This window comes from Catharus ustulatus, chromosome 8 (genome assembly GCF_009819885.2).
Source record: "Catharus ustulatus isolate bCatUst1 chromosome 8, bCatUst1.pri.v2, whole genome shotgun sequence".
In the NCBI taxonomy this organism is placed as follows: domain Eukaryota; kingdom Metazoa; phylum Chordata; class Aves; order Passeriformes; family Turdidae; genus Catharus; species Catharus ustulatus.
This window is the reverse complement of record NC_046228.1, coordinates 22,975,779-23,003,422: the sequence shown is the minus strand read 5'-3', so window position 1 is coordinate 23,003,422 and position 27,644 is coordinate 22,975,779. Positions and strand designations below refer to the sequence as shown.

Here is a 27,644-nt window from a genome sequence, read left to right as displayed (position 1 = left end):
TCCAAAACTTCTCTGTGCAACCTTTTTCTTTGTCTCACCACAACCAAAGCAGAGAATGTTTTCCTTGCATCTAATCTAAACCAGCCCTCTTCCAGTTTTAAGTCATTACCCCTTGATACCCCTTGTCCTATCACAACAGGCCCATTACTCTCCCTCCCCCTCCCCATTTTTTTCTTTTTTTCTTGTAGAAACTCTTCTGGATTGTCAGGATAAAAAAGGTTATTTAGTGGTGAATTATTATACTAGTCTATGAATTACGCAGTTTGTCACCTTTTAAACTGTAAACTCACAGGATTTTTTTTTCCCTGGAGCAATTGGATTTACTTAATAAATCCTTTTCAATTGAAGGAATATATCATAAAATTAAACTGCAAAATAGCCACAAAAGTTCAAACCCAGTAACCAGCTAAATAGTATCGTTTTCATGAATCTGCTTAGAATGGACAACTGCTTATCAAAGCTTTACACTGAAGACATTAGACTCCTCAATTTGTTGCATAATAAATAGATCTGGGCTTAAGCTGTCTTTTCATGTGTAATGGATCACTGCTGGGTTTTTGGCAGTTTTGTTGCAATTTACTTTGTTGAAATGAAATCCTATGTAATTTGCTAGCCTCAGCACAATGCCAGTGCTTATATTTCTTTGGCAAAAATTAATAGGGCTTGTTTCCAAAAACAGTTAAATGAATAGAGTTGGCAACTGAAAAAAAAAAAAAAGGCAAACCAAACTGTTAGATAGTCCTATGTGAGAAAAACCCTAAAAACTTAAAAGGTAAGAAACTAGAATCTCAGTGGTTAGGAGCTGACCAGTTCTGTAAAGCTTTGAGATAAACCATATGACTTGAAAACAATCATTCAACCTTAAAAGGAGACAGGAGCAGACTGTATCACTTAACTTGGTTGTGGGAGATGTGGCATGTTCCCCTCAACAAGGATGTTCAATTATTTACACAAAATAGAACATTTCAAATTACAAGAGTTAGGGCCATAACAGTGAAGGTTCTCATGTTCAAAGGCTATGATTTAACACCTGAATCTGGTTTTAAACAGATAAAAGTTTTAAAAAATCATGTGTCTATGGAGCATTGGCTATTCTGAAAAGGATGGATATCCCATCTTTGATGAAACTGTTATCTATGTAAATGTCCACTGATGTATTGTTTAATTATTTGACTTTTTCTTAAAATACAGTGGCAGCAAACATAAACACAGCCATTTTGTCTGAAAATTTCCACAAGGACAAGTTGATTTAGTCATCATATACAATCATATGTGTTAAGACATTCTGCATTTTTTGGTATATGTTCTGGAAAATCAAGTAAAGCAGTCAGAGTTAACAAAATGCAAACAGGTGCTCTGTTTGTTCAGTACAGTGGTCATTTGCTGCGAATTCGCTCAAGAACTGGTACAAAAATAAAGTTTGGTTCCTGTGCAGCTTATACCTCCGCTGTTTGTATCACAGTGTCTGTGCAAACTCTGTCACCTGTTCTGAAGAAGTCTCTGCTCATCCACAACAGCCTTTCCTCATGTTTTATGTTGTGGAATAGACCTGCAGCACAGTCTTGTCACTAGTGACATCCTACTTTAGTTCTTATAATTTAGAGACAGCTGCTGCTTTAACTTTTTTCAGTAAGTGGATGTGTGCTTGGTCTTCCTGGTGTCTAATATACCTGTAACCATGATAAGAAACTAAACTATGGATTGAGAAACTGCTTCAGTAAGGTATCTGCAAGGACTGCATCAGTGCTGCTGGCAGTCATGTTAATGAATCAGTGTGTGGACTTCCTTTCTGAGTCAGCAGTCTGCCTTGGACCGCTTTTACACTGGTCTTTGTAGTAAGATTGATCAGAGAGGCTTTCTGAGGGTTAAGGCAATCAGTAAAAGGAATTTTAATTTAGTGTTTGAAATTATGAATGCTGAAAGCTCTGTCTTCTAGCTCTGCCTGAGAGTCAGAAAGGAAGCACATCAGCCAAGCTGTTGAGAAAACAAATTATTTGTTAGTACTAGGATTCGATAGCGTTCGTTCTGGTGCAGTGTCATCACCGCAGTATAAATATTTCTCATTTGCAGATTTGGTACAAACTTTTGTATAAACATGCTGTATAAACACTTTCCAAGTGTTATTGCCATTTTTAAGTGTCATTGGACTGCTTTTAATAATTTTCTTGTTTTTTCTCACTTTTTGGTCCTGTGCACGGGGCTGTAAGTGCAGGGAACTGGTTCAGAGGAGGGTGGAGGTCGCTGGCAAAATCCAGGGGGTTGATGAGATTTTTGTTTGATAGAAAACCAAAATAGACCACTCACTCACCCTGATGGTCTTTGTCTTTTACCTGCCAACTTTTCCTTAATTGGACAAGAACAGTGTCTTTAGGGAAGCTGAGCATCAGGGAAGTGAGGTTGTTGGCTGTAGCACAGTGGAGGAAAATAGCTGTGAGAGAGAAACTTCTCATCCCAGGTTAAAGACTTAAATTCTTGTTACAGAAAAAGATGTGTTAAAAGGTAACTTCATTGACATCTGGTTTTCAAACTTTCTGTTTAAGAATAGATTCTAGGAAGGTGACCTATTTTAAAATAAAATGTTTTTTGAATAGAGCAACATAGGACTGAATCTCTGTAGGAGATCAATAATAGGTAGAGTTTCAGGAGGCAGGGAAGGAAAGCCCATTAAAAGAAAAAAGAAAAGGATTTACACTTTTAATGCCTAATTTAACTTATCAGAATCTCAGCCAGGTTCTGCAGTACTTATTCAGAGAAACCACTTTGTCTTTCACAAGGTTTACTCCTGGATGTTATTTATAATTAATACAAAATATTTTTTTCATGCAATACTTTAAAAAATAACCTTCAACCCATTATATACTTTCAACTTCTGCCCATTCTGTAATATTGTTAAAATGTGAACTAAAACTGCATATTAATAAAGACATGGAGTTGTAGTAATATCCCTTATAAATCTCTTTCACCAGGACAGGTATGTGATTACCTGGTAGTTTTTCCAATTTTGTTTTTTTTTGGTGGTTTTTAGAAGTGCCTTAGAAAGAGACTACAGCTAGGCCGAAGCAAGCATGCAGAAAAGGGGAAAAATTACATACCAAGTGACATTTATGAGACAGAACATAAGCTGAAGTTGGATGTTCCTTGTTCTCCACCCTCTTTTACGCCTGCAAATAATGAAACCATTATGAAATTCGGTGGCCTTTAATTCTTATACCTTTAAAAGGGACCCTGTAAAGCAGGTGGGAAGGTTAGCAATTTCCTAGGTCTCTGCCCTCAAGTGGTGTCTGTATGAAAAATAAGGATGCTGATGAGAAATGTTACAGGCTAGCAAAGCCAGATGAAGATACAAAGACTGTGGACCCCAAGGAAAGGAGGATTTTGAGAAGGTTGTTTGTATTTTTTCCTAATTAAACTCTTCATGTTGTATAAAAAGAGCAGCAAAAGCCATGACACCAGAGGGTGGAAGTTAAAGGATCTGACAGTGTTGTCACGAGCAAGAGAAAAGGTCTACTAAGGTAACAGTTGATTTCAAGGCTGTACTTAGTGGTCACAGCGGTATTTTTTAAAAAAGTAAGGGTACTATACAAGGCTGTTAGAGAGAGTTACATTTCAAATTGATTCTGCAAGCCTTTGGCCATGTGATTATATTATTTTGTCTTCAAACCACGTAGAAAAAGGCTCACAATAAAGCTTTCAATTTTAGAGTTATAACTATGTAGCAAAACAGGAAAGCTCCTCTGCAGGGAGCAGGTTGGCTGAATAAATCAGTCTTTGCATCCTAACAGAGAAGCTGGTCTTTCCATCCTACCACTGAGAAAAAATATTCACTGCAAGAAAAGGTTTGTTGTGTAAAAATAGCTTTTACATTTGCTTACTGTATCATTTGTTTTCTGCGTTGGTCTTCAGCGATGCAAATCGCTGATTTACTTTCATACCCCATGTGAATTTACTATAATTTGGTACATAATGTTGGATCATAATTCCAGATTAACAATATTCACATGCCATCACCTTGACAATAACAATGTGGAAATCACCAGCGCCTGTAACTGGTAGCATCAAAGGCTTCCTTGCCTTCCTCTGAAATATCAAGGTCTGCATATCAGTGCAGTGCAGTCTTGCACAAACTGTGAATCAAGATTTGACCTATAGTAGCATGTAATTATGCTTGTGCAGATTTTATCTAAAAGGAAAATATGTGTTCATGTTTTTTCAAGTTGCAGAAACCACTACATGAACATTTCTTCCATGTACTTCCAAAACCCACTGAAAATGGCTTTCTTACTCTGAGTGAATACTTACCCATAAACCAAGATCACCACAACCCTGAATAGTCTACTTTAGGTTTAGCTATTTCAATAAAACTGCTAAACTTTATTTTCTAATTATGTGGAGAACTCATATCTGATGATCAATGACTGTCAAATAATTAATTGACAAGCTTTTCAGTTCAAATTAGTCTAAAAACCAAAAGAGCTCACATTGTCTATTTTTTTGTTGCTGTGGGAAATTGAGAGGTCTGATAAGAATTATATTTTGACATAGCCTCTGTAAAGGCTTATGCCTTTGTTTAGAACTATCAGACATCTTAAGACTAAATGACTAACATGACTAAAACTTAGTGAGTGCTACAATTTACAATGCTGAGACTTGCTCTCATTTTCTTTTGTACACTAATTAAAGGCAGCTTTTTTCATTCACAAATTCTCATGTATAGCTGGATGATTAAGTAGGCTTAGATTTATTCCTAGTGATAAAAAATTCAGTTTTTCCATCTTCAGAGCAGATTGGAATGAGAGAGATTTTCCTGTGGCTATCAGTCAAAGCCATCAATTTTGGCAAAACAGCTGAAGGGCAAACAATGGCAGAGAAAAAGGAGGAAAAACATGCTTTAAAAGATGACTTTCAGAAATATCGTGCTCTTTAGCTCTATTGCCAAATTTCCCCCCACTTCCTACCTAACATAGTTTCCTTTCTTTCTTTTTGCTTATTGATGCTCCTGTGTTTGATATCTCTGTTAATTGTCACAGAAAGCTTCTGATGTAATTGACATTAAGCTGTGCTAAATCACTGAGCAGACAACATGGCTTGTGGAGCAGTGAGCTCCTGAAAATCACCCTGTGAATGTCTGAAGGTTTAGTGGTCCCTGTTAAAAAAGTCATGTTGATGGCTACCTCTCTTTAGAAGTCTGTGGAACAGGTAGGGATTTTTCAAGACTTACAGTAGAAGTTGACCAATGTAGTTTCAAATATCAGAAATTGTTGTGCTCTATTTAGTCTGGAAATAGAAGTGCTAAATTATACTTATTACATTATATTAAAAAGATTTAAGAAGAAACCTGTATTAGGTAATGGTACATGGAGGATGAGAGCTGTGATGTTACTACTGCAGTAGCAAACTCTTTGCAGCCTGTCAGATGCATTTAGCAGTGAGTCTTTTCTATTCTGTGTCTTGTTTTCATAATGTTTTAAAGTACATTCTTTGACAAGCATTTAAATTCTCTGTTGTGTGCTGAATGATTTCAGCATTCTTGATTCAGTCTTCTTCTTGAATGAAATTTTACTAGGCTTTACTGAAACCAAGAGATGCTAAGTTATCAAATATGTCCACACCTGTATCTACCTTTGCTGTATGTGTGAGTTCTTTTGACTAAGAACCTAAACAGTTCAACTGGGAGGTATTTGTTTCTGAGTTTGTGGAGTTCTGCTATTTGAAAATTTAGGAATAGTAGTAGGAAATTTGAGTAACACAAAATGTGAAAATTTACCGATTTATTCCATTATAAAACCTTAGCAAGGGGGAGTAACCTCTTTCTCTAATTCTTCTTTGAACATTTATTGGCATGACTGTCTGTTGTGTAGGTTGCATATCAGACTAATGTCAAAATAACTGAGGAATGTGAGGATTCCTTTTGTCTGCCATACAATCCAGTATTAATTTGAATGTATAAGGTAAATAATTTCATTAAATGTAATCCTTAAAATGATTCATTCACAAAGAAATGTACTTACTTTTAGTAATTTCTTATGACATGACAGTAAAGCTTGAGCACCCTTTAACAGTACTGATAAATATAGAATATTGTACAAAAGTGCTGTGAATTGGAGGAAAAGGCTAAATTCTCAGAAGGTCAAGTTTTTGACTGCATTTTTTCTTGAGAACTCGTTTGAGAGGTTTCCTTGCTTCAAATTCTTTACTTCAGAAATATCTTTCTGATTTTAGCATTTTAAAGACACAGCATTTTGTTTACCCTACTGTATTATTTTTTTTCTAGTATTTTTACCACGATTCTTTGTTTTCTGTCTTGTATTTTCTTTGACAGTTTCTTGTATATTGTCCTATTTTATTGTGAGTTACGCAACTCTGAATGGTAACTGATCAGGAGTGTGGTATATTGAATTAAAGACAAGAATTTTGAAATTTGGGATTTGTTTGGGGTTTTTTTGGTTTTGTGGGGTTTTTTTTGGTGGCTTTAAGAAAATCATTATATAATATGCTAAAAACCAATATTAATTAAGAAATAGACAATTGCTTAATTCAAAAACACAGTATTTTCCAGAATTTTTTTTTTAACAACTTATTGATTTTTCAGTTTTGTATTGTAGTATTCCAGATACAGGGGTGGGTTGATAAATGACTGTTTTGCAACAGTCAACAATTATGTTTTGCTAGTAAATATACTTACTTGATTTCCGTTGATTAATTTCCTAGACATTGCACCATCATGTAGTTAGATTAATTTATAAATTAACTATAAAGAATTTGATTGTGATTTTGGGGTAATATCTTGTCTTTTATTCTTTCCAAGAATTAGTGCACTTTGGTGTTTTCCACGATGTTTCATGCACAGGTGGAGATTTTTTTTGTGTAGGCGCTATACTAAAAAGTGTAGGAGTCTCTGCTTGCTTTTTTTCATCTCACCTTGATCACTTTGTTTAGCCAGGGATAGGCCAAAGTATTGTTAGAACAAAGTGTTCCAGCTGAGGTAACCTGGTTTCCAACCCTTCATGTGGAGGTAAACCACCTTCTGTGTAAGGAAGCATAGTAACATAGAAACTAAGAAAAAATTGATGACCATATGCTGCCTTTCAAGGTCTGACAGAATATCCAGAGGTTTTCTTGGACTGGGAAAAGGGCATGGGGCTGTGAATGATCAGTGCAGTGTGACAGGGGGACCCTGCCCTGGGCATGGGGCTGTGAATGATCAGTGCAGTGTGATAGGGGGACCCTGCCCTGGGCATGGGGCTGTGAATGATCAGTGCAGTGTGACAGGGGGACCCTGCCCTGGGCATGGGGCTGTGAATGATCAGTGCAGTGTGACACAGGGACCCTGCCCTGGGCATGGGGCTGTGAATAATCAGTGCAGTGTGACAGGGGGACCCTGCCCTGGCCATGGGGCTGTGAATGATCAGTGCAGTGTGACAGGGGGACCCTGCCCTGGGCATGGGGCTGTGAATGATCAGTGCAGTGTGACAGGGGGACCCTGCCCTGGCCATGGGGCTGTGAATGATCAGTGCAGTGTGACACAGGGACCCTGCCCTGGCCATGGGGCTGTGAGTGATCAGTGCAGTGTGACACAGGGACCCTGCCCTGGGCATGGGGCTGTGAATGATCAGTGCAGTGTGACAGGGGGACCCTGCCCTGGCCATGGGGCTGTGAATGATCAGTGCAGTGTGACACAGGGACCCTGCCCTGGCCATGGGGCTGTGAGTGATCAGTGCAGTGTGACACAGGGACCCTGCCCTGGGCATGGGGCTGTGAATGATCAGTGCAGTGTGACAGGGGGACCCTGCCCTGGGCAGGGGGGCTGTGAATGATCAGTGCAGTGTGACAGGGGGACCCTGCCCTGGCCATGGGGCTGTGAATGATCAGTGCAGTGTGACACAGGGACCCTGCCCTGGGCAGGGGGGCTGTGAATGATCAGTGCAGTGTGACAGGGGGACCCTGCCTGGCCATGGTTTCTTTGGCCTTTGCACAGTTTTTGCAGTTGAGCTGATGGGTTTTCATTTTTGCAGGATCTGATTTTCAGTCCATCACTGGTTCCTCTGAAACAACATTCCAGTAGGATTTTTAGCAGCCCTTACCTGCAGTGGGACAGTGAGGAGCTTGGAAAGGAGAACATTGACATTCACAGTTAGCTGGTGGGTGATGGTCACAAACAGAAAACTTTTGCTCAGTGTGGTTGTAGAGTCAGTCATGCATCCACTGGAATGGATGAGAATGGATATGGAATAACTGGGATGGAAACAGAGTTGTTCTTCTACCAATATACAGAGTGAATTGGACCTTAATTTGGTTGATTGCTAGGTAATCAGGAGAAAGAACCTTTTAGATTGGAGAGCAGAGAAGCCCTCCAGATGTGCATGTGCAGATATTTACAGACATATAATGCCATCCACTTAGCTCTAGAGAATGGCACATTTTGATAGAGAGTACTGCTATCTTTTTGGCTAATGATACTGAATTGGAAAAGTTGCATGTATTTTAATTGGTCATATTGCCAGGCACTCTCCCAGCAAACCTAATTAACTTCAAGCTACAGAGCACCATTAACAGATGGGACTTTTTGTCTTGTATTTTTTCACTAATTAGAAAATCTCAGTCATTTCACTTTTACGGATTAAACAGAAATTTTCATTTTATTGTCAATATGTCAGTAGAAAGTTGAGGGGAAAAAAACCCAATCTGTATCAAGAAAGCAAAATAAAGCTGAAATGTTAACATATATTGAAACATGTACAGAACAGATCACAACAAAAATACTTCTTTTAAAAATATTTTTCCTTAAATGAGATGGGAAGTGTGTGTGTGGAAAAGTACATAGAAGAACTCTTTCTTTGTTTTGTTTTTTTTTTTGGTTTTTTTTTGTTTGTTTGTTTTGTTTTGTTTACTTTCTAGTTTGATTTTTAATATTTCTGAGTATGATGCCTACTCTAATAATTCCTTAATTTTGATTTCACAGCATTCCTTATAACAAGCAATCTGCTAAAATGACAGGTAGTCTGTTCAAGTCTGTGTAAGAAAGCTGAATCTTTTCTTGGAGAGAAAAGAAAACACAGCTTGTGGTAGGCAGACTGAATTTGCTAATTCTCCTTAGTTTGGTTTCATTCAGAGATCTTCCATATTCTTTTCTCAGTGACTATTGTATCAATTACTTACTACAGTCATGAATAGTTAGGCAAGCTCACAGTGATTCAGACCTTTACCATGGCTTTTACTTGTGCCTTTCAGATATACCCAAATTACTGCTCTGATGCATAAATTCAGTATTTGGGAACTAAATATGTGGTTAATTTTTTTTCTTGTACCTCTTTTCTGTCTGCTGTATCTGTTGTCTCTCCCAGAAATGTTTCTGTATTTCTTATCAGTGTTATTCAACTCTGTAAAAAGAGATGCATTGCATATAACCTGTATTTTTAAAGATAGACTGTATTTTAAAATATATATTTACCATAAATACAGAATTTTTGTTTTACTAATAAATAAAGCCTTATTATACTGGGTAGTAACTCAGTGGTACCAAAAATATAGTTTCAGAAAAATTGGCAAAAAGTGTATCTTAGGGTTATTGACACCTTTGTACTTAAACAAAGCCCTTTAACACACAAAGCCCCTTTGCTGTCATGGGTGGTGCTGCCACTGTTGCCATGTCCTGCTTGGGCTCTTGGTGATTCCTGTGGCATCAGCAGAGCTCTCAGCTGTGCAAACCCCTGTAGTGAAGAGAGAAGTTTCTCTAAGGAGCTGACGTGGAGTGTTCCTGCCAAATGAAAGCAAGAGGGAGAACTGGGAGCCTGAAGAGGTCAAGTAATCTGTGATATGAATAAGTAATATGAAGTCACACACCACAAGAATGGATGGACTAGGGACAATAACCAAGTCTTCTGATTGCTCATGGTCATCAGTCAGAGCTCACGCTGACCTACTTTGCTGCCTTTTGGTTTTAAAATTAAATCCTTGCTATGGATTTTCTGACAGAAGTTCACTGAGAATTTACTGCCCTCTGGTTATCAGATAGTCATTTCTCACTCCCCTTCACCTCCTCTTTTGGATAAACTCAGACTTTTCTTGGAAAATGTAAGTCTGTATGAGCTTTGCTGAAGGGGAAAATTTATATAGCAAAAATCTCTTAAAGCTGCCAAAGTTTACAGTACTGGTTTTATTGTGTGCTGATGGCTAAATTAGTTACCATATAACATTTAATAGCTAATTAACTTTTTAGTTAACTCCTTTTTGTGTAATAACAGTAAACAAAAAACAAAATCAGAAAATGTAACTGAAAGGAAATGACTTGCATGTAAACATTCTCAAGTCTAGATTTCTAATAAGTTTTTAATGTGGCTATAAAAACTGCAAAGTTTGGATTCAGTGCTTTAATTGCTTCAAGCTCAAACTAAGTTTTAGTAAAGTTTCTTCGGAGTTGTATGATCTTGAATCTTTTCTGACTTCCCTGAAAGATGGGATTGTTCATCATTTGATGTGAAGGTGCTTTAGCTGCTTCTAGAATTGGAGGTTAAATCCTAGCTGACATTCCAAAATTGGAAAAGTAGTAGAAATGAAGATTATTATTTTTTGTTATTTTTCCTTTGCCACCTGCCTTTTCTGCATGCGAAGTGGTAGGATAGAGACAGATTTAATAGCTGGGACACTGCCCAGCAGACTGAACCCTTAAGATCCATAGCTGTTAGCATCTATCTTGTCCTCAGGAGCAGGTGCTGGCTGTAGAACTTGAACTTTGCCTGTATTTGTATGAGCATCAATGCATAGATCACTGCTGCCTGGTCATGGTAGCATGTCCTGTCAAGCATCACTCTTATACAGGGAATATATTAACAGCAAAACCTGTTTCCCTGCATTTTTGAATAAAATATAAATGACAACTTTTCCTAGTTTCTTAGTATCCTTGTTTGAGCTTTTCATTTAGTATTTATTGCTGGTGGGAGGAAGATGGAATTTTGTTTAGTCTTTTCGTTATTTTGTCAATTTATCTTTCTCCTCCTATTTACTTCAGCCCTCATTTACTTTTGTTTCATGGTTTATTCTTGCAAGGGGACTCACAACTGGTGTATGCTCAGACAGTTTTCTTTAAAAGGAACAATGACATTAAATGCAGTTGTTCTAGAAAATATCAAGAGAGCATATCATCAGTAAGAAATATGATCTAGCACACCCAAGTGAGGTAGAATGGTGTTCTAGGAGCCTCTTGGAGTTCACAGAGTGGATGGTAGATATTTTGTACTTCTGCCTTTTGTACTTCTTACTTATATGTTGGCCCAGGAGGGCCCAGGTAAAGAAAAGGCAGAAAGACTGTAGGCAGGGCAGTGTTCAAGCCCAGAGAAAAGTCAGTGTACAACTTCATGTGGAGTATGATCCTAGGTCCTGTTGATAGACTTGAGATACCCTCTTCTGCTTTACTCCTGGTTATCAGACAGGGTATAGTGGGGGAAAAAAGCCTCTAAACTGAAATTTACTACCAATTTCTATAAAAATCTGAATGCATTTTATTTGACTTGACAAATCACAAAGGTCTGAGGGTGATTTTTTTGGATGAACTTACATGAATTCTATAGTTTGTCATCAAGCAACTGCTTTAGTTCACTGATTTATGTTCAAAGGTAATATAAATAAAAACATCTCAATGAAGTAAGTATTACAGTACAAAAAGGTAGAACAGGGATTTTTTTTAGAGCAATCTATATTGTTTTATAGTGAATAACAGTTAATTTGTATTTATATTAATCTAAGATTTATTAAATGCTCAGTTGTTTGGTATCAGCCGCAGTGCATAATTTCTTATCACTTATGGCTTTGCCTATAGGGAATGATATCTGAATTTTGTTCTTTACATATAGGGTGTCAGTTAGTGGGACAGCAAAATTTTAGATAAGATATTCTGGATCTTCTGTGGTCAAGAAGGTCTTTTGTTAAATTGCAATAATTGCACAGATAGGGGTACATCTAGAATCTGCAGTTCTGTGCTGGGATTGCGAAGCTAGAAGTAATTCCTAAATTCTGAAATGTAACTTGAAGCAGATGTGTGTAGATTTTTAAGATTTTCATTCCTAACAAATCTGGACAAGTAAATTCTGTCTGTCTACAAAATAAGTACAATTGATTTCTTATTTGATGGTTAAAGGAGATTTGGGTTTTATATTTAAGGTATGAGAATTTTCACCCGAGTTGGATCAAAACATCAGGCTATTGGCATCTTAATAGTGCCAACTTTCACGTAACAAAAGTTTAATGGATCATTGAAGTTTTAGCTTTATGTACACAGGAAATGATAAGTGTTCTCCATAACTAATTATAAATATAAAAGCAAATGGAACTTTTGTTTTAAGTCATAGTTTATAAAACTGAGTAGCTTCTTAACAGAATTTACTGTGTGAATGTAGAAATGAAAACTAAGTGAATTTCAAAAATATTAATAACTAACAACCTAGTATATTCTGAGCATTACAGTAGCCTTTGGGTTGAATAATTTAACTACAGATTAAGAGATTGAAAGAAACATTTTTGAAGAACAGTACAGAACAGATTGTTGTCAGAAAAAATAAGAACTCTGATGCCCTGAGGTGTTAGGGGTTACAGATTTCTTCAAGGTTTTTTCTCTTCGCTGCATACTTCCTATTTTAATACTTAATATTTGACAAAAATAAAAAGAGATGATTATTCATTTTTGATTTTCTGCTTTGCCTCTTGAGTTCTATGCTATTTTGTATTAATTATGTTTGGATAATTTCATCTTGTATAAGCAAGAATTTGCCTTTGAAACTTCAAAGAGTTCTGTTTCAAGTTTCAACCAATGTTCAAATGTTCCAGGGTAGGAGAGACTCAAGTTCCTGCTCTGGAGTCACTTCATGGCTCTTCATTATTTACTGTGACCCTCCTGTCTGATGTGACCAGCCTGCTCGTTTTCCCTTTTTTCAATAATGCTGTTGTGGAATTGCAGGGGGAACAGTGCCACCCCTTGGATTATCCCTTTGTTACATGGGCTGGGGCCTGGAGGCTGAGCTAAACTGGGGAAGTTTCTCAGTTTCCTGCAGTGTTATGATGTTGTTACACCGTTATCGAAACTGCCCTTTTTTCCTTCTCTTTCTTATTGTAATTATTATGGATACCTAAATTTTGACTGCCGTCAAAGCTTTTCTAGAGCATCTTAGAATCAGTCAAAACATTTAAAATTATTTTTTAGATGGATTTTATCTGCAGTTTCTCTGACTCTTGCCTCAAAAAGGCACACTTTTGTTGAAATCTGGGGCTGGATTTTTCCTTTTTTAAGGAAAGATTTAGGGATATGCAGCAAATATTCTATGTATTCCTCTCTCATTCCTTTAGTCAGATTGTTTGTTTTTAATTTGTTAGTAAGTGTTTAGTCAGTATAGCTGTTAGCATGAGAGTTTACATTTCTCAATTGTATACAAACAACAAGCTATTATAAATTAAAGTATTCTTTCCTTCTGTACAGAGAGGTTGTAATATACGTGCAGCAATTGCAGTGTTTTGGCAAATGCATTGAAATAATAAACAGAGCAAGCATGCTTCTTTCCATGTCCTAGTTAGAGAAAAAGGCAGTAATTCATGGACATAGGTGCTTTTCCTTCCCTCAGATTCTAGTTGCTGTGAATTTGGGATAGGGGTCTGTGTTTGTAACACCCCTCAAGCACAGTAAGGTCTCTAAAATAGACATTATTTCCCCTGGCAATCTGGGGAATACTAGAACAAAAACTCAGTAATTGTCATCCTGGGTCTGAATAACCAGGTTACACTCCACTTCATTTGGATGAGAATACAGCAAAAAACTTGCACCTGAGACTTTATCATATAGCATACAAGAGTTTGGGGTGTTGTTAAAATTTATTTCTTTGGGTTTTTTTTAATTTTAGTATAACTTTAACCTGATTGGTTCAGGGTCTCCTTTTTCCACACACTTGATAGTTTCAAGTTCAACTTGATTCTTTTGTCACTTAGCAAAGGAAAAATGTGTTTCTTTGGTAGCAGGATAAAGAAATGGAGTTCTAGATTCCATTACCTTCTAATGCTCTTTCTGTGATTGTTTGAGGCATTATGAATCACGTTAGGTATGTGTTTCAAGGCAATAGAAGAGAAAATAAGCCTTGATTTAAAATCAGGTATATATATTACAGAAGGGTAACGTAGTAGTCTTGCATACACACATATCTCACTGTTTGACAAAGTATGGGACTCTGGAGCTGCTTGCAAAATACAGATACTTGCATTTTAGGGGCAGTTACATGAACTGTCACAGAACACTTAAAAGCCTTAAGTGTTTTGGAAGGTCTCACCCAGAACCTCTCTAGCATTTAAACAACACAGTAATGATTATTACACTGAAATGTAAGGCTGATATGGTGGTGTGCTGGGTTTGCTCTACAAGACTCCTTTGGGTAGGGGGCAATGACTGAATGTTAAGACTTGCTGTGTGAAAAGGAAAATAAAAGTCCTTTAAGTTTTACGAAGTCCTTGTAGGGATGAGAATGGTATTTATAGAGTCCCAAATGGATTACAAGTTTAGTTTTTCAAATTTCATTTTCAGCATTAAGTGGCCATTTCAGCCTGACTTTAAATTATTTACAAGTGAATAGCTGTGTTTATAACTGGTTTGGGAAAAATCAGAATTTTTGCCAAAATTTTAAGTTCTGTGTTCTCAAAACACTCAGCACTTTTTAACATACTGTTTTTTTAAAAAATGAAGACTTTCCTTAGACTTTCCTTGAAATGGATTGATAAGTAATTATTTGCTTTTATTCAGAACTAAACTGTGATTCTGTGTAGCTTGGAATATTCCAACAGGTAGGGCAGGGTGTTCATAATAATTTGATTCTGTGGGTTTCACAGCCATGTAAATAAATGGAAGTTCAATCTAACCTGTTGTCGCTTTTGGTTTATGCCCCAGTGAGAAATCCTGGAGGATAGGTCTGCTAAATCCAGATTGTTTGTCTCTTTTTCAATGCAAGAAAGCTTTCTATGATAATATATAATGTTTGAAGCTCAAGTAGGAGTAATTTTCTAAAGAAAGTGACAGATGAAATTAAACTAGCTTACGATTTATTTTTGTTGTCTTTTTTTACGTAAAAGAATAGATGGTTAATGTTGTTAAATAATTACTCTTTTCTTTTCTTTTGTAGGTTGTCTTAGTCTTCGCTCTTAGTATTGGTGCTCTTGTAATATACTTCATAGATTCATCAAAGTGAGTATTTGAGTACATTTTCCTTTCTCTCCTTTCCTGCAGCAATTATACATCTCTGAATTTCTCCATTCATCTACTTCAAATCAGTGCTTGGTCTCATCGCCTGAGTGCAAAGAACTTTATAATAGCACAGGTTCTACAAAAATAACTCAAGAATGGGAAAAAAGATATTGCATAAACTAAATTGAACACAGTCATATTGGATCTGTAGAATGGAGAGGAAAACTACTTTTGTGGATTGAGATTATACATACTATTGCAAAATTACAGTTTTTATATTTATTAGACATTTGTAAAATCTTTTAAAATCAAGACTAGGATAAGAAATACAGGCTAAAAATATTTATTTGTCAGAAAATTGCAGTTTGGAGGAGGAAAAAAGCATCTTGAGACACTGAAAAGAACATTTCTGAAAATCTCTGCATGATTTAGACAGTATGAGCATTGTATCTTGCATCTCTGTATTTCCAACTTCTGAGCGTGATAGGTTTTATGAAGATAAGGTCAACTACTAATATTCTGCAGAGCACCTCAGTATTCTTTAGGTTCACACTGACATTATCATACAGTGTTGTGGTTTTGGCCAGGCAGCACGAAGTTTCATTGGGCTATGTGGTGGTTTGATACAAACACAGGTAACTCAGACCATATTCTGATATTGTTCATACTCCACCCTTGTGTTCACATCCAGCTGGACACTGTCAGTGTTGTAACAGGCACACTGGCAGCCTAACACAGAAGAAGCAAATGAAAAGGAACTTAAAAAAATATTCTTCCTTGAATGCAATTCTTTTGGGAGAGTGATATTCCAAAGAATCAATAGCAATTTAAAGTTCTATGATGACATGCTTACTATTTTTCTCTGAAATAGTTCAAAGCTTTCCATTACTGCAACAGTTAAGACTATATGCCAAAGTCAGGCCATGTGAGCCTGCCTGCTGTCTGTAATGGTAGTAGTTATGTACTAAAACAGTCGTTCAGTGACTCAAAATCAGACATTCCACTGTTGACATCTGTACATCCTGATATTTAGGAAGCTGGTGGCACCAGCAAAAGACGTTGTTGGATACATGGATGCCGGCTCTGTAATGTGCGAGTTTGAAGCCATAGATGTGTCAAATATAATGCAAATAACTAAGGTAGAGATTTTCTTTGTGGAGATGAGCCAAGTGGTAGAAAACTCTAGTTCTGTCTTCAGCTCCCTTGAAGTGAGGACAATTGGTTTTCCTTCTTAACATTGCAATGAGTGTTTGTGTTAATTTTAGCAATTTTTCTTTAATACATCACCACTGAAGCAAAATGGTCCTTTTCTGAAGGCCTGTGTAAAATTTTTTACAGCACAATCACAAAGCTTCTGGATGCCTGGTATTTCGAGGTCAAAAGTGTGGAATAGAATAAAACCTGTTTCTATTTATGTTTCAATTTCAGATCAAGTACTGCTATATGTCAGAGTAATTGTTTTTTGTGAAACTAATGGAATATATAATGAATTTTAGGCACTTCTTTTTTGAGTCTCTGATTGTTTTCCTCAAGGAGGGCAAAGCTGAGAGCATGGGAAAGTCTCTGGGACACTTGAGCTTTCTTTGGGCCACCTAATCTATGTACTGCTACCAGTTTATTGACTGCTTGATCAACAAGTGTTTTAACTGGGCATTTCACTTGGGTTTCAGTCAACATTTAACTCGTGCTGCAGTTTCGATTCAGGAACCTGAAGTTAGCATACTGTACTTGGCACACTTTCTTTTCTGTTTTTCCTCCTGTCTCCCCTCTTACCCTTGTTTAGTTCTACACACACATCTTGGTCTTCTCTGGTTTGTTTTGTTTTGTTGTGGTTTTTTTTTTTTGTTTGTTTTTTTTTGTTTTGTTTTTTGTTTTGTTTTTGTTGTTGTTATTTTGTTGTTTGTTTTGGGTTTTTTTTGTAAATGCTTGGTAGATTAATTCATGTTAGAAACACCCCAGATATATCCCTGAATGGAAGAATTCTGCTTTATTTTATTCTGCTGAACTGATGTCCATTTCAGCAATGCAGAATCAAATGCAGTGTTATATCAGGCTATTTAAGATCCACACATGCATGCTTGGAAAAAGTAATTCCTTTGACAATTCGGTCAGACAGGAAATAATGAAGGTAAAGTGAGAGGAATGCTTGTAATATCCTCAACAAAGCAGCTGGAACAAGAAAGACTACAGCTTGCCTAGGATCCTGGGGGACAAATCTGTTCTAGTGCTCCCACCAGAGAGATGGTGACGTGCACCCAGGGTGAGCTTTCCCTTAACAGTGCATTCCAGGGCTGCTGTGTTCTGCCTGAGCCGTGGATTCTCACCCGGCTTTTACATGGAGATTTAGAAAAAAATTGTGTCTTCAATCCAAAGCTGAAGAGCACTAGTGTGAGCGGTCTCTTCAGTGATCTATTCATCCAAGACCCTTGATTTGTCTGTAGATTTACAGATGCAGTGATGGTATGTCCACAAAGGAATCCTGCATGACTTCATACCAAAGGGGCATCAAGAAAGATGGGGAAAAACAACACTGTGTTAATAGATAGTGAAGGAAGAGTAAAAAGACCACAGTTTTTTCAAGCAAGCATGTGTCATGATTAATTGTAGTATGAAGGCTGAAGTGAAGTATGAAGGTTGTCACAGCTGTGAGAAGAGGGTAAACTAACAGCATTTTTATGTTGCTCAGTTCATCACTCTGACAGACACTCTGCCAGAGTAGTACCAGTTGAAATGGCACATCCAGTGCAATGCTCCTTGGGGAGATCTGAGCTCAGAAAATGGTGCAGCTGCAACATCCTCCACAGCAGTTAGTCCTACATCTCAGCACAGACAATTGAGTAGCTTTCTGTTGCTATAAAATATTTTTGTACTGATTCTGTTTCTGGTACAAATTTCAGATTCTGCACCGTACTTCATCACAAAAATTGGCACAGTTCTGATCATATACATCTCCTTTGTGCTTTTCACAAATGTATCTATTCTTAGTCAAAAGGGACTTTTCCTTAAAGCTGTATGTGTTTCTAAAACTATCAGAAAGTACCCTACATACGCTCCACATCTCTATAACCCTTTCATCAGAGCTATGACAGGAGAGAGAGCACAAATAAATACTTTCAGCCATCACTAACTATTTATCAAATCTTGTCACGATTGAAGCTTCACTCTGACGTTCTGACTACTGCATTTTTATTCTTTCTTTGGTCCCATTTCTATTACATATATAAAATATCCACATGTATATCTGACTGCATAAAAGTTCACTCTTAAAGACACATATAATTGGATTTTTTGTGTTTTCTGTATGTGGATTGTGTTTTGAAAGGATTGTGATTCTCTCCAGGAAAACAGTTTTCTTGTGCTTCTTCTGTCTCCTGTGGTACCTTTGAGTTCATTTTTTGGGTCTTGTCTTTATTATTTAGGGTGAAGCAAGTCTTTGTCACCTCTGCTAACAGTTAGTCTTAATGATTCCAACCTGGGTGATTCTGTCAACTTGTTTAGTAGCACTATAGCTGGAAACATGTCAGAGATACTGTGCTAGAACTTGCTTAACAAAACAATGCAAAATGGAAGGTCTGGTTTCTTGTTTTGGAGGATTCATGCTGGTTTCTTACCATTGTATGGGAATTAATTAGGAAGGAAGGATGCATTGGAAATCTATATATTCTGTTTGAGAAGTTTCCTGTGTGACAGCACAAGGAGAAAAGTGTCATTAATTCTCTTGGAAAGTTTTACTAGAAAAAATACTTTTTTCCCCAAAAAACAACACTTTGTTTCAAGTCCTTGAAATTAATTCTCTATTATTGTGGGAACATTTGAGTATAAGTTGTGATAGTGTTTGGCTTTCCTTCTTGTTTTCTACTGCTTCTGTGTTTTGTCTTCTGAAACATTTGATTTTGTTCAGCAAAATGTTCTATAAAAATACTGCAAACCTGGTGAGGATGTTTTATTTAAATTTATTACAGTGTCGCTGCCCAAGAGAATTCACATCTTTTTCATTTGTATAGTCTATGTTACCCCTCTTACAGACATGTATGAGGTATGAAGTTTATCTGAATAGTTCAGTGGCTCTATGTAAATGTGAATCCTCAAGTGGTTTTAGATATCAATCTCATTTTCATTACAAATCATTAAGCTTTTCCATATTAACTGGAATAATATGCAGTACATTTTGATGATTCCTTCTCGCTTTCATGACCCTTCAAGGAAACAGCAATTTTAATTTCATTTGTAAATCCACTATGCCACGTCTGAATTTTGAGTGGATCTCATTGGCCTGATGTATAAAACAAATGAAGATGAATCTGATAGGATCAGAAACCATTTCACAGAAAAAATTCAGTTTGAGTTTTGATTTTATTGTAGGTTTCAGGTTACAGTTTGGTTTTCTGAATGTATTATTTCTTTTCAATTTCAAGATATATAAAAGTAAAAGATTGATACTTCTTTTTTTTCCTGAAGTAACCACTTTTAGGGCTATGCTGTATCATTTTGCTGAGGATATCCTGTGCAGTTCATGGTTCTGTACTCTGAAGTATGTGTTTACCAGTATTTGGAGTGTGTACAGATTTTACATAGCCTTTCAGTCTTCATATTTGAGGAGTTAAGTAGGACTTAAATTGTACTGAACTTTGTTTCAAGCCTTCCTGCTTATAGGGAAATTTGCTCATGCAAAAATATTTTAATTATGTTTATAAAATTCTACTTTGTCTTAGTATACTCATTAACCCACACTAAGTGGCTCTGGGAGCATTTCTACATACTAAGTACCCAGCAGATTTAGTTTTTTATGATGCATGACTAAGAGATGTAGAAATTGACTTAAAATTCTGGGATCTGGTTCAAGGAAATGCTGTTAGATTGTTTACCATTGCTGAAATTGCTAAAATTGTCTGTATCTTGGCAAGTAGATTAAAACAATATTGTTCCCTTCATTCTTGGAAGGGAAGTCTCCCACAGCACCTTGCAGCTGGTGGCATTGTAACATTTTAATATTTTTCTAATTTTAATTTTGTTAACACTGCATCAGTTTCTAGCCATTTCTGTGAGCTGATAAATTTTGTTCCATACTGAAGGAAATCCAGTTATGTGTGTTCTCTGCACTTCTTTTTTACAAAAAAAAAGGGGAAAAGAAACGTCTAATTCCCCTTAGTTTTATTAACTGCTCACTTGTCAAATGGAGTGATAGGTGTAATTTTCTGATTCCAAGAGAATTTAGAGCTGAAATAAGTAAGTGAATTTCTTGTATTTATTTTGAAGTAACTTGGTTTTTAGTATTATAACAGAATTGTAACTTCAGTTATTCCTACTGCTGATTCTCAGCAAATCACAAAATCTGTGGTTCATAAAGCCTTAGTCAATACCCTTTAAACTGATACATCATTAAGTAAGATTTTTGGTCATAAGTATTGTAATTTTATCTTTACTGTGCTTGTAGTCAGTACTGAGTGTACATCATTATTGCTTTAATTGAAAAGTGATTTCCAGAAGAAAGCCCTATTTGTGACAATGAACTTTAATTTTCTTCACTGCTCTGCAAATTTTCCTGTGAACGTGTCCATAGCTAAGATTCATTGCTTTCATTAGCATGCTGCAGTGGAAGCCAGGTGGGTGTGCAGCTCAATGCATGGCCTCTGCAGGCAGCTGAATACCAGAATGATTGGAGGTCTTTGTTAGGCACAGATGGTGTTAATTATGAGTCAAATCCAGCAACAGCAGTGATATGATTATTGTAGGGCACAAACCAAAAGAAACAGGCCACAGTGGACGGGAAAAACCACCTGGTAGTGATTGTCCATGTGTTACTATGCACTTGGCTCACTAGGACAAAGGGATTAGGCATGATTATATGTTTCCTAGTTTTCTTGTTACACATTGTTCCTTAACCACCAATCGTTATAGGTGTTACCTTAAATTATTAAAAAGTCTGGATGTAGTAAAGCATAGTGAACAATTAGATGCCTGATTTATGTACTGTCCATCTCTTAGCTCAGTGTTTGCATTCATTCTCTAATATGGTCAGAGAGCTTGAGTTTGGCAAATTGCACGCAGATAAAATTTGTAAAACACTACCTGAACAACTCCTCCAATCTATTTAGGGGATTATGATAATGAATAGAGGGAATTCCTCTGTATGTGTTTATCACATTCATGAAACAACATTGGATTACACTGATTTTCGCTAGTGGTACAGAATCTCATGTTAGGCAATATGGAAATATTCTGAGTTCTCTAGACAAATCAATGCCAGTAGTTTGTGTTTGCTATAATGAAAATTAATTTTTGCAAATTAATTAAATGAGAAACGCTGTGAACGAGTTTGAGATAAAATGGCAAACCAAAATAGATTTCCTTCCATAATAATTGACAAATCAAGCTCTGGGGAAATTTTTGGGTACCGTTTTTATCCCTTGGTGTTCTACAGAAATTCTTAGTAATTGTGATGCACAACTTTGATGATGTGACAAATTCCAATGGGATTACTTTGCTGAAGTGTTAGGTCTTGTAAAAGATCTCAGTAAATTTCCTCTTGACCAGTCACTGAGTCTGACTGAGTAGAGTTTGGTTATGTTTTCTTAATACCTGAAGGAGGCTCCAACAGGTATTTGTTGATGTTGGTAAGATTCTTTTAGCCTTTTCCTTGTATGACAGGACTCCAGTCCCTTAACATCTTCGTGCCTTTCACAGGTCTCACTCCCCTGTCTGTGTCTCCATGCTGGAGACATTTCCCAGTGCAGCCTGGAAAATGCTGCTGACTTTCTTTACTGCAGGGGCCCATGGGTGGCTTATAGTGAACTTCTAGACTCAGGTCATTTTCTGGAGAGCTGATTTCCAGCTGCAGCCAGTTGCATGCTATGCTAAGGAATCACTGAAGTTCAAGTTTGTATAATAATCTTATTATTCCAAAAAGAAGTCAGTAATCTGAAATAGCAAAACGTACGTGCAATGATATTTGCTGCCTTTATTTGTATGAAAATGTTGCTAGATAGGCCTTTAAGTAAATATCTGTCACTTAAATTAATGTGTTTATACTGAACACAGCAGGCTTAAGAGTTCGATCATTAAATAGCTAAGTCCTCACTTTTTCATGAGCCAATTCTTATATGGTCATCTCTTAGACAAATGAGAGTACTGTATTTCAGGAATCAGATCCTTCTTTTTTATGGGTTAGGTGGAATGTACTAATGTTTGGGGTTCTTTTAACATTTGGCCATTAGTTTTTCCTTCTCCAGTTTGTAGTTAATTGACAGAAATCTGATTTCAGCATAGGCAAAAAAGTATTACTGGTACATTTTTAAGAAAGCACTTTTTAGGAGAGTAAGGCATGCTGCTCTCTCAAGTTTCTCTCTTGGAAGGATGAATGCAGGAAATTCATTGGAAATGGAGGTCTTACTTAGGTGTTGTCTAATTTGAATAGCTTTGTTAGATATATTTACATTACATGGCTTTTTCAAAGAAGCAGGATTTTACACTAAAATGTCACCCTGTGATGTAGGGAGGGCAGGCTTGGCACTGCTCCAGTAGGTAAGTGGAATGGTACTCAAAGGTCATTCTCTGGTGTTTGGAGAAATGATAAAATCTATACAATTTACAGCTTTGCAGATTTAGTTTGGAACTTCAGGAAGGTTTGATAGCTGTGATAGTGGTGAAATATTGGAAAAGAGAATCATAGGATGATTGTGGAATTTCCTGCATCACTGGTATTTGGCTTGTACAAATTATACTTGGTGATATTTTGGGTGGTAGGATGTTGGAATATGGATTGTTATGTCCTCTGCAATGTAAAGCTGACTGTGTGGCCTGGGAGGCTCAAAGGAAATTAAGACCACATTGTTGCTCTGAAGATCTAAGCCTGCAAGAGTGACACAAGGGTATCTATAAAATTTCAGTCTTACAGGAATATTTTTTTGCCTAGAATTGCCATTGATAAAAAATGAGCATTTAACACCTTCATCTTTTGTAACACAGTTTCTTATTGATTAGTATTATAAACTCAGAGACTCTCAGAAGACTGAAATGGATCCAAGCCCTGGGAAGATTTGTGATCCTGGCTCAGGGCAAACTGTTTTCATAACATGTTGCTTTGCAGTTCAAAGCCACAATTACTTAGATAAGACTTTGGTCATTTAGTGTGGCTGATCTGTGAGTGTTTTGTAGGGTTTTTTTGGTTTTGGTTTTTTTTTGGGTTTTTTTTGTTTTGTTTTGTTTTTTTTTTTTTGTAATATGGAGGCTATGTGTAGACATACAGCAATGTTCCTGAGAATTTGATGTTAGGTGCTAGCATTTTATTTCTTGTCTGGAAAGGAATAACAAATCCAACAAATATGTAGTACCATGAGGTAGAAAATGCTTTGTCCCCCTACTGAGTTGAAACTCCATTCTGACACCTTATGACAAGTGGCATTTATGGCAAATGAGTTCAGTGCTTGTTCTGGAGCCGTTTGTAAGAAATAGATTTAAACATGTATGTTTGGACATTGATGTTATAGTATACTTTTGAGTCAAATTCTTTTTTTCTGCTGGGGGGTGGTTTGGTTTTGCACGCTGTTACGCTTCATGTGGGATGCCTGAAGTCCTCCAAGTGGTGGGGGCGAGGCAGTGGCTTCACAGGCTGTAGCAGGTTGTTGCCTCACCTGGCAGTTTTTCTCCAAGTAAGCGTCCATTGTTAAAGGGCGTTTGAATAACACCGGTACTCAACCCTCCTGTGTGCAAAACTGCATCTTTCTTTTCCAGTGAATTGCTTCTGCTTTTGTGTGCTGAGAAATCCAAAGTCATCAGGTTAAACATCAGGCTGAAAAAGAACTGCAAATTGACAGCTGCTTCCAGTTGATTCCTGGCAGTTTTCATTGATTTCTAGTTCTGTTTTGGGCAGATTATTCCCATCTGTTCTAAATTCCACTAGCTTTTGTAGGGCAGAATCTCAAAGTTTGATTTGCCCAAGAGTCTTTGTCTTTCACATGAAGGTTCACCTGAAAGCAGATGTCAGGCATAATCAGGCATATTTAGAAAACCACACTTATTAAAAAAAAAATTAAGTTCAGGAGTTTATCCTCTGCTGCCCTGCTTGCATAAATCTTGCATTAGTTTTGATACCGTATGCAATTCATATTTCTGTATGAACTCAGGTTTCTGAGTCCAGTGAAAGCAGAGTGTTAAAAGTTATCTGTTATCTTAAAAACCCCAGAAAAAATGTCCTTTTTAAAATTCTACCCATGACTATGGATAAAAAACAATTGTAATAGAACGTCTCAGTTTCTCATTCCTGTGCTTTTCTAGTCTTTTACATTTTATTTATTTTGAAAATTATATTTGTGTTGCTGAACTACATGTTTTGCAGCATCTGAAGCTCAAGCTTACTTGCTGGCATTAATTACAATTTACTAATTATTGTTGTCTCTGAATAAGAATTTACTATCTATAGAGCATCAATAAAATAAGTTTATTGACACTGTTAGGTTTACATATGCATTCTTTGAATAGTGACTTGGATCTGACTTTAGAAATATGGATTAAAAATATTTAGATTAGCATTTATTTGCTTAGATTTAAAAGCTTGGATTCTGGTAACTTTCGCTGGAAACAAGTTCTCAGGAAACCTGCCCTGTGTTGGTTTTCACCACCTACACAATAATTTGAAGGTCAGTTTGTGTAATGAAACTGTGTAGATCACATTTATGGCCTTCTCAGTTTCACTTCTCTGTTTCCATAAACTCATACTGTGTTGCTTGATGTGTTTCCATTATTGTTACAGGAACATATTCTTAAATTACAATCAATCAATCAATCCAAATTCTTTCAAAAACCCCACCAGTGTATATTTGATATACAGGTTGGAACCTTTATTTTTCCCCCCTCTTTCCAAGTGAATGTCTGCATTTTTTGTTTCATCCCAAAGCATCTGACAATGCATCTGCAAATATTTTGTCTCATGTCCCTGTAGACAGATTAGTTGTGCACACTGAGCTTCTGGAAGTATTCTTTCTTAGTACTGGAGAAATTCCCAAATCTATATAATATAAAAGAAGAGATAACTCAGCTGAGGTTTTTAAAAGACCAGACCATACAACTGTTATCAAAACATGGCTAGCTTAGAAGATTGCTTTTCAGAGTGGAGTCGAGTGTATAATCAGCCTTACCCCTCTGCTTTTTCAGCTACAGATACAAATAAAGATGTGACCTCTTTTGCTTTTTTCCCCCCTCCCTTCTGACAGCTTGACAAATTGTAGCTTTTGGGACACCCCAGTAGTTGATGAGTCATTTCTGCTTAAAAATAGAATTCCTTGCAGCAAGGACACCCATTCCACTTTTGACGCATGTGTCATTTCTGACAGAGTCACAGGGCCAACTGTGCCATGTTAATTAAGCAACCAGGAGGAAAAGAGCTCTCTCTCTACAGTAAATACCAGAGTGGAATCCAACAATACTGAAAAAAAGAAAAGGGAAATCCCATATACGTGAACACAATACCTGCAGACTTTCCTCCCTTCCTTGTGCTTTGTGAGCATTTTGAGTCTTTTCTAGATCCTAGTGCAATGTACTATCCCATCTTTCTTCTGTACCAACCCCTGGGTTTTTTTTTTTTTTCTTTTAAATCCTCAAAGACCTGACAGAACACCAGCTTTACAAAGAGAGTTGTAAGGTCTAATTACTGTATACAGAAGAAAATTTGTAATGGGGCATTACAATATTGTTATCCTTTTATTTGTGAGGCACAGAAACGGTGCTGCACAAGAACAGTGATGAGCAATCAGCTGTGCTCAGCACCAGGTACATGTGATAGTGTGCCCTATACAAGCCTCAACAGGAGAAAGTATTAAATACAAATGTGATTAATAGAAAATGGCAATTTGTGGCATTGTAGTAGATCTTGCTCACTTTAACATTCAGAAAGTTTTTACTGCTCTTACAAATCTAGTGCAATTACAGGGAGTGGAGCAGGCTGTTCTTTAGCAAGATTTTACTTGTGGGATATTTATTTATGTACTACTGATGACAATTACTTGGCCTCAAAAGTGGGAACCATCCCCTTGAGTGGAACAATTTTATGGTGCAAAAAACCACATTGCTGCAATGGTTTTTCTTAGGTATTTTCAGATGTTTTTATGACAGGTTTTGTACTTTGATAAGCATTAGAAATAGTGAATTTTATGCAAGCTGGTTTCTTTGCAATATCCATTAAATAATCAATTCTTACAGTTCAGGAAATGGCATGAGTTTCCTGGAGACTGTGATACCTGTAAGATTCTTTAAGAAATATAAGTCTGATGCTAATAGCCTTAAAAGATACTACATCAGCAATATGTGTTCTCATTACCATTTTAAGTCTAATATTTTCTCAAAACAAAGGAATTTTCTATTTTCATGTAATTTTTAAAATTTGTCTTAATTATGCTCCATCTCTGCTGAAAAAGATAATTTTTCCACCAAGGTGGCTCAGTTTCTATCCATTCTTGTGAAAAAAAAACGGAATTATAAGATTAACATGATGTGAATTATATGAAGTATCATTTGATATTATGTATATTTATACTGTTAAATAGTATTAATTCTGAGTAAAAGGTAACTTAATGTATCTGAAATCAGATAACTCATGGCTAGTTTGCTGTTCTGAGTCATATTAGTCACAAAACTCATGGGTGACTTTGATTTTAAAAAACAGAAGTAGATACTGGTGTCAACAGTCAATATACTGTTATTTACAGAATATCTGTTCATCACTGCAAACAATCTTTCTGAATAATAGTAATACTTACAAATTTTAAGCTCAAATTTTTCCAACCTTACATTTGGAATTTGCTGTCAGTGACTTACATTATATTGATATGATGAAATTCAGGTGAGAAATAGGACTCATAAACTTGTATCAAAGTCGATAAATAAAATCACAGTGTAAAGTTAGATTAAAGTTTTGAAGTATTGCACTTTTTCTGTAAATTTGAAGCGTTGCCAACATTTTATATAAAATTAAGGGAGTAGAGTAAAACAAAAAGACTGAAAGCAATTTCAGGATCATCTTGGTTTGCCTTAATGAAAATTAAATTGCAACAGGGTACCAGGGATATTCTTTGAACTGTAAATGTTAAATGAGGGTAACATCAGTTGAAATGGATTCTATTGTTTCTTTATTATATTATTTTGGAAGTTTTATAATAGGTCTAAAAATTAAACTCCTCCTGAACCATTATTGGTGATTACTTATCTATTATAAAACTAGGACGTACTTTACTTTTTAAATTTAATTATTAGGTGCATATGGAGACATTACAGTATCTTAGGTTAAAGATTTCTTAAATAGTTTATTTTTAAAATTCCTGTGGTTGTACACTGGGGAAAAGGCTAAGTGAGATTGTGAAATACCACTTCTGGTTCTGGAATTTAAGCCAAAGGGCCTGATCTGGTTATTTTGTCTGATCATAAAGATATTTAGACTTAATTTTAAAGA

The 27,644-nt window shown here is 36.4% G+C and overlaps 1 protein-coding gene across 42 annotated transcripts in view; it reads left to right on the top strand.

Annotated features, from left to right (window-relative positions):
- Nucleotides 1–27,644, top strand: part of KCNMA1 (potassium calcium-activated channel subfamily M alpha 1) — a 440,583-nt gene that overhangs the window by 183,696 nt on the left and 229,243 nt on the right. For all 42 annotated transcript variants that reach the window (XM_033066042.2, XM_033066032.2, XM_033066068.2 and 39 more), the window contains one exon: nucleotides 15,144–15,205. In XM_033066042.2, the coding sequence (XP_032921933.1) occupies nucleotides 15,144–15,205 (62 nt within the window). The remainder of the gene's footprint in view (nucleotides 1–15,143; nucleotides 15,206–27,644) is intronic.